Source organism: Gadus chalcogrammus, chromosome 17, assembly GCF_026213295.1.
Source record: "Gadus chalcogrammus isolate NIFS_2021 chromosome 17, NIFS_Gcha_1.0, whole genome shotgun sequence".
NCBI lineage: Eukaryota > Metazoa > Chordata > Actinopteri > Gadiformes > Gadidae > Gadus > Gadus chalcogrammus.
This window is the reverse complement of record NC_079428.1, coordinates 1,375,948-1,383,504: the sequence shown is the minus strand read 5'-3', so window position 1 is coordinate 1,383,504 and position 7,557 is coordinate 1,375,948. Positions and strand designations below refer to the sequence as shown.

The following is a 7,557-nucleotide window of genomic DNA, read 5'->3' as shown; positions in this document are numbered from 1 at the left end:
GTCTGTCTACCGTGATGTACTGTATTAACCTGTCTGTCCGTCTCTCTGTCTGTCTGTCTACAGTGATGTATTAACCTGTCTGTCTGTCTGTCTACAGTGATGTACTGTATTAACCTGTCTGTCTGTCTCTCTACAGTGATTCACTCTCGGCGGTTATTCACCACGGGGTCGTCTGGACTCTCAACCTTCCCAGAGTTTGTGACTGTTGAGATGGTGGATGAGGTTCAGGTTGAGTACTACGACAGCAACACCCAAAGACTCATACCCAAACAGGACTGGGTGGACCAGGCCAACAGAGAAGTCCCAGACTACCTGGAGAGGGAAACTGAAAGGAGAAAGGGAGCCCAGCAGGTCTTCAAAGCCGGCATTGGGACTCTGAAGAGGCGCTTTAACCAGACAGGAGGTACGTTTATATCTAATGTCTGACCTCTCACATGGAGATATCCATCATTTAACCCCAGAATGAAGTTGAACCATACCCCTAAACACACACACACACACACACACACACACACACACACACACACACACACACACACACACACACACACACACACACACACACACACACACACACACACACACACACACGTAGGTTCTAAGCAGTGTAGTAGAGTAGTACTCACTGAGTACTACTACACTGAGTACTACTCAGTGTAGAAGCACTCAGTGTAGAATTATGTGTTTATACTTGAAGAGACCAAAGCCTGTTATATGTGATCTTTAGTGTCCAAAATCAAAAATCATAAATCATAAATATAATCACAGTATTCTACTGCTAGATGTCTTATCTAAATTAATGAAAATTATTCTAAAATATTGTATTCAAAAGGACAAAATGGCCAACTCCAAAATACAAATACAATTAAATGCACAGAAAATTTTACATGACATTTAGTTAAAGTAGTTAACGTCTACTAATATTGTATAATGCCCCCGCAGTGATAAATAAAGTCACATCTTCTTTAATTAAGGAAACGTTTCCGGGTCCACCCGCGAAACGGTCTACCGGCTGCATCACCGACATGTAACCAGCAGGTGGTGCTGCTGTGCTGCCGTGTTTCTAAACAGAATATTTGTTGCACTCCGTTGGTTCTTCATTCCCCAATGCAAACACACGCACACACATATGTCCGAATGTATTGAATGACCAGGTCACAGTAGCCTGTCTTCAGTCCTCCTGATTCAGCGGGGTCCCTGTCCCTGCCCTCAGCTCCTCTGAACAGCGATGCTCCTTTCAGTGCAGCAGTTTCCTGGTGCCGTACGTTTTCATCCAGATCAGTAACGCGTCTTCCTACAGTTCAGCAGACATGTCTTTAACCCTGGAGGTGATTGGGACTGTCTGGTGATCCGTTAAAGATAACCTCTGAACTGCTGAGGGAAGCCTCCTCTATATATCCACGGGTAGGGGGTGTAGGGTGGTGTAGGGGCTGTAGGGTGGTGTAGGGTGGTGTAGGGGGGTGTAGGGTGGTGTAGGGTGGTGTAGGGGCTGTAGGGTGGTGTAGGGGCTGTAGGGTGGAGTAGGGGCTGTAGGGTGGTGTAGAGTGGAGTAGGGGCTGTAGGGTGGTGTAGGGGCTATAGGGTGGTTCAGGGTGGTGTAGGGTGGTGTAGGGTGGTGTAGGGGCTGTAGGGTGGTGTAGGGACTCTAGAGTGGTGTAGGGGGTGTAGGGTGGTGTAGGGTGGTGTAGGGGCTGTAGGGTGGTGTAGGGGGTGTAGGGTGGTGTAGGGGGGTGTAGGGGTTGTAGGGTGGAGTAGGGGGTGTAGGGTGGAGTAGGGGCTGTAGGGTGGTGTAGGGTGGTGTAGGGGGTGTAGGGTGGTGTAGGGTGGTGTAGGGGCTGTAGGGTGGTGTAGGGTGTGTAGGGGCTGTAGGGTGGTGTAGGGTGGTGTAGGGTGTGTAGGGTGGTGTAGGGTGGTGTAGGGGCTGTAGGGTGGTGTAGGGGCTGTAGGGTGGTGTAGGGGCTGTAGGGTGGTGTAGGGGCTGTAGGGTGGTGTAGGGGTGTGTAGGGGGGTGTAGGGTGGTGTAGGGGGGTGTAGGGTGGTGTAGGGTGGTGTAGGGGGGTGTAGGGGCTGTAGGGTGGTGTAGGGGTGTGTAGGGGCTGTAGGGGGTATAGGGTGGAGGGGCTTTAGGGTGGTGTAGGTTGGAGTAGGGCGGTGTAGTTTGAGACTCGTTAATTAGTCCAGTATCATTTTAAACTAATTATTATCCTGTTAACCATTCTACATTATCCAGGTGAGTGGTGACTCCATCACATAAAGACGTGTGTTCTGAAGAGGCTCCTGTTTGTAGTCCTTGGTCTCACGTCCTTTAGTGATTAATGATTCTCTCTCTCTCTCTCTCTCTCTCTCTCTCTCTCTCTCTCTCTCTCTCTCTCTCTCTCTCTCTCTCTCTCTCTCTCTCTCTCTCTCTCTCTCTCTCTCTCTCTCTCTCTCTCTCTCTCTCTCTCTCTCTCTCTCTCTCTCTCTCTCTCTCTCTCTCTCTCTCTCTCTCTCTCTCTCTCTCTCTCTCTCTCTCAGGTGTCCACGTATACCAGAGGATGAATGGTTGTGAGTGGGATGATGAGGATGGTACCACTGAGGGTTATCAGCAGTATGGTTATGATGGAGAGGACTTCCTATCGATGGACCTGAAGACCCTGACCTGGGTCGCTCCAGTGCATCAGGCTCTCACCACCAAACACAGATGGGAACATAATAGAGCTTTAATGGAAAAGTTGAAGCACTACTACACCAAGGAGTGTGTTGATTGGCTGAAGAAGTACCTGGCCTATGGGAAGAGCACTCTGCAGAGAACAGGTAGAGTCACATGACCTGGTGGGCGTTGACAGACTCATGTCTCTGAGTCCCTGTTCTCTCTCTCCCTCCCTCCCCCCCTCTCCCAACCCCTCTATCCCTCCCCCCCCCCTCCCACCCCCTCTCCCTCTCCGTCAGCATAAGACATCTGATATATAATAAACAAACAAGACTAACATGACAAGAACACGTGCTTTACATTATAAAATTCTCTCCCTCTCTCTCTCGCTCTACTCTCTCGCTCTACCCCCTCTCTCTCTCTCTCTCTCTCTCTCGCTCTCTCTCTCTCTCTCTCTCTCTCTCTCTCCCTCCCCCCCCCCTCTCTCTCTCGCTCTACCCCCCCTCTCTCTCTCGCTCTCTCTCTCTCTCTCTCGCTCACTCCCCCCCCTCACTCTCTCTCTCTCTCCCCCCCATCTCTCTCCAGAGCGTCCGCGGGTGTCTCTGCTCCAGAGGAGCCCCTCCTCCCCAGTGGTGTGCCATGCTACAGGCTTCTACCCTGACAGGGTGGTGGTGTTCTGGAGGAGAGACGGCCAGGAGCTCCATGAGCAGGTGGACCCCGGGGAGGTCCTCCCCAACCACGACGGGACCTTCCAGGTCAGCGTGGACCTGGACCTCACGGCCGTCCCACAGGAGGACTGGAGGAGGTACGAGTGTGTGGTCCAGCTGAAAGGCATCGAGGACATCTCTACCCCCCTGGACCCCGCCCACATCAGGACCAACCGGGGTAAGACTGGTGTTGGAGGGGATGGAGGTGGGGAACACATGTCTCACCACCTCCACCTGACCTCATCACAACCACTGCCAGGGGCCTCCACCCAGGCGCGTCGGTAGACCGGGGCATTCGAGGCTATAGCCCCGGGTCTTTTGGGAAATAGCCCCGGATCACTGTGTCGTCAAAAGTAAAATAAAAAAACATAATAATGATGAAAATAGCCCCGTAGAGTTTACTTCTTTGTGGTTGCATTACCAGCAGACGCAGATGCAACATTGTAGCCAGTGAAAACCGGAAATTTCTGACGTGTCTATATATGGGCAGATTTAGAATTATTTGTCGCAAAATGTTGCAAATTCAACGTCAGGATTCTTTCTTCTCTGCACAGCGCATATCGTCGATATTGCTGTTTCGTGCTGCTAGCCTTTTATTGAGATCAGAGAGTGTTGAGAAGGACATTTATAAAACATCTTTGCTAAGATGGATATAAGAAGAGAGACCCGCAGTGAATTCAACCAGGTCCACTTGACATCGGGTAGGTGCATGACAGTGGTACCGTAAAACTTCAACAGCCCGGGATTTAATTTGCATCAATCACTGAACTTTCGGACAAAACTCTTGCTCAGCAAAGATGGGAAATACTATCAAATGTATTTTTGAAACCATTAGGAATATTACCGTACATGTTGACCAGGCAATCGAATAACGCCTGCACACACACACACACACACACACACACACACACACACACACACACACACACACACACACACACACACACACACACACACACACACACACACACACACACACACACACACACACACACACACACACACACGTTCCGGGGCCGCCGGGCTGATTACTGCGGGATATCAATATTGCGTTTATAAAAGTTCCTTGCAGCGCCGTCTTGCAGCCTGAGCTGTGCAACCGCAACCTCTCACTCACTCAACACACGCAACACTCACAAACTGTCAACGTAGGCATAAAAGTTAGTAGATTTGAGTATTCCTAGAGGGCCTGGGTCTACCTGGACACTGCTGAAGCTACTGGGTAAACACACAGCACTCCGGATTAGCTCAGTGCAGCAGAACACGGTGGATTGTGGGTAAATGAGTTCTATGAATAGGGCTAAGCTCAGATCATTCCCTGAGTGACCCTGAGCTCCAGAACAGGTTCTAGAGGAATAGTTACACTGAGGCTGTGTTAGTTTTGATTGTAGCATCACGTGACCATAGACATGTGCAGTTCAATGATGGAGGGATCATCTATTATTACACACCTGATTTTCTTTTCTTGATTTTCTTTCAGAGGACAATCACATCCTTGCTTTCATCCTCACTGGAGTTGCTGTTCTTGCTGTTGTTGCTGCTGCTGCTGTTGTTGGAGTCTTTCTGTACCAGAAGAGGAACGGTGAGTGAATCAAACTCTCCAGGAGGACTGACACCTGATCTCCACCTGCTCCTACTTCCTGTCCCCTTCCTGGACTCTGATTAGTTGTCTTCACACATTGGTGGTCTGGTTGTATAAACCTCCACCTCTGAATGATGAACCTCCTCCAATGCCGTGTCCATAGAGATGTTGTGGCATTAAGAATATGAAAGTCTAATGACATGAGGATATTCAGCACGGTTACAACACTAATCATTTCTCTTGATCCTTAGATTCAGACAAGCGTCACAAACCAGTTGGTGAGTAAAATGTGTTTTTACTGCAGTTCTGCTCTTATGATTAACGCCACTACCAGCATAGAGATCTTGGTGAATTGTCTAGCTCACTGGACTATACAGCTCTATAGATCTAGATACATCTAGCTCACTGGACTATACAGCTCTATAGATCTAGATACATCTAGCTCACTGGACTATACAACTCTGTAGATCTAGATACATCTAGCTCACTGGAGTACACCGCTCTATAGATCTAGATACATCTAGCTCACTGGACTATACAGCTCTGTAGATCTAGATACATCTAGCTCACTGGACTATTAGCTCTATAGATCTAGATACATCTAGCTCACTGGACTATACAGCTCTATAGATCTAGATACATCTAGCTCACTGGACTACATCGCTCTATAGATCTAGATACATCTAGCTCACTGGACTATAGAGCTCTATAGATCTAGATACATCTAGTTTACTGGGCTATACAGCTCTATAGATCTAGATACATCTAGCTCAGTCATGACTTCCCCTCCTCCCATTCTGCTACTTCCCAGGTTCTGTAACCAGCTCTGAGAACACTGAGGGGCAGAATCCGTCTCCTGAGGCCCAACCTCTGACCACAGTCAGTATTTGATCAATTTACAATACTTATTCTGAGTAACATATATTTACAGTTATATTTATCAGCAGCCTACTTCATCACAGCAATAGTAATACTAATATATTAACAGTACTTCATGACAGTAATAGATTAACATTCATATTTTAACAATACTTCATCACAGTAATATGTTAACAGTACATCATCACAGTGATAGTGTGTTTAATGTTTAATGCTGACTTGTGCTTCCTTGCTGTTTAGGTTCAAAGTTAAATCATGAAGAGGCTTCTCACGTTCACCTTCAGACACGTGCCGTCCATATGGGCAGGTGGGGCAGCAAACTACTTTCAAAAGCATCCTCCCAAAGAAAAGCGAGTGGTGTTGCTCCTGGGATTAACAGTGTTGAGTTTCTGCTAAAAATAAAAACCTTTGAGAGGTTAAAATTGGAAGACCGGATATAAACATTATCCAAAAAACGAAGGATAGGGGGAAAACGTACAAAATAACTTTGTGTGTGAACATGACAAGGAGTGATATGGACCACGAATGTGAAGCATGTATATATATATATATATATATATATATATATATATATATATATATATATATATATAATGTATAAAGAAATATAATAATGTATCATACAGTATTATATATGTATATAATATATACATATTACAAAAACAAATTTTGGGTCTGGTCATACGCCAGTAGTTTCTGCCCCACTGAAATTTAGGATCACCGCACGCTACTGTTCAGCTTCCTAAACCAGGATGGAGTGCACTCAAGGTGAAATGTAACGTAAATTGCTCCCAGGTGAATCGTGACGTTCTCTAATGAAGGGAAATGTATGACACGTTAGATCTACCAACGATCAACCAGTTTACTGAAGTAGGTCAAGGGTGCAACTCATGAAGATATTTGTGTAATGTGGATGAGAATTTGTGGCCCAACTGACAGGAACATGAGAGGGGTGGGAAGCCTGCACTGTACTTCCTACAGCACTGCATGTACAGTTTACTCTAAGTTGATTGTCCTATGTTCACATTTCTAATTTTGTATGTATCGCAATGACATGGTCTGTCAACAAACTACAGTACAGACAGTAAAAGCGTAAATGTGAATCTTGTCCAGTCTCTTGCAATCAATCTCCCACATACACTAAGGGGTAACTTACAATTTACAATAATTGTCATCAGAACTTTTGCCATAGTTTACATCAGAACATCCCTCCAGAGTACACTGTTATATTGACAACATGACTAAGAAATGTGACTTTTCCGTCTTTTCCGTACACAATGACACAAGGACTTGTCATTCTGATGGCACTGACACGTTCATTGACACAGATATTTACTTTTGAGAGATGAACTAAGAATTTTGAGGAACTAAGGATTTTCGCATAATCCATGGTGTTTTGCTATTTGTACGAGTTGTTTTGAGCAATGCACTTACTGTTTTGCAAATGTTGAGGAAGATTCGAGAAATGTACTAAAGCCAGAGAAAAACGGTAAAGTCACAACCCATAGCCCAAGGGACCAGAACGCTCCAGGCAGGGCATCCACAGATGCCCAGCTAAGCCTCCAGGCGTGCCGATACAATTCCCCTCCTTTAGCTTCACAGATATCATACCGAACCTTCACCAATTAAAGTGAGTTACAAGCGATCCTGACTCAGCGACCTTTTCCCCAAAGAACAGAGCGGTACTCACCACAGGTCCACAGCCACCGTAGGCCAACCGCTCCGTGTCCCGCCGCACCGGCGCCTCGTCTCCAGGCGAC

General features: G+C 46.7%; 1 protein-coding gene across 2 annotated transcripts in view; it reads left to right on the top strand.

The window, feature by feature from the left end:
* Positions 1-7,557, top strand: part of LOC130369761 (major histocompatibility complex class I-related gene protein-like) — a 9,193-nt gene extending 1,636 nt beyond the window's left edge. The window contains exons 2-8 of one of the 2 annotated variants that reach the window (XM_056575296.1): positions 137-403; positions 2,515-2,793; positions 3,215-3,514; positions 4,817-4,918; positions 5,170-5,196; positions 5,730-5,797; positions 6,038-7,525. In XM_056575296.1, the coding sequence (XP_056431271.1) occupies positions 137-403; positions 2,515-2,793; positions 3,215-3,514; positions 4,817-4,918; positions 5,170-5,196; positions 5,730-5,797; positions 6,038-6,049 (1,055 nt within the window). In that variant the 3' untranslated portion in view covers positions 6,050-7,525. Of the gene's footprint in view, positions 1-136; positions 404-2,514; positions 2,794-3,214; positions 3,515-4,816; positions 4,919-5,169; positions 5,197-5,729; positions 5,798-6,037 lie in introns of both variants that reach the window. The other variant, XM_056575297.1, reaches the window with a different exon arrangement.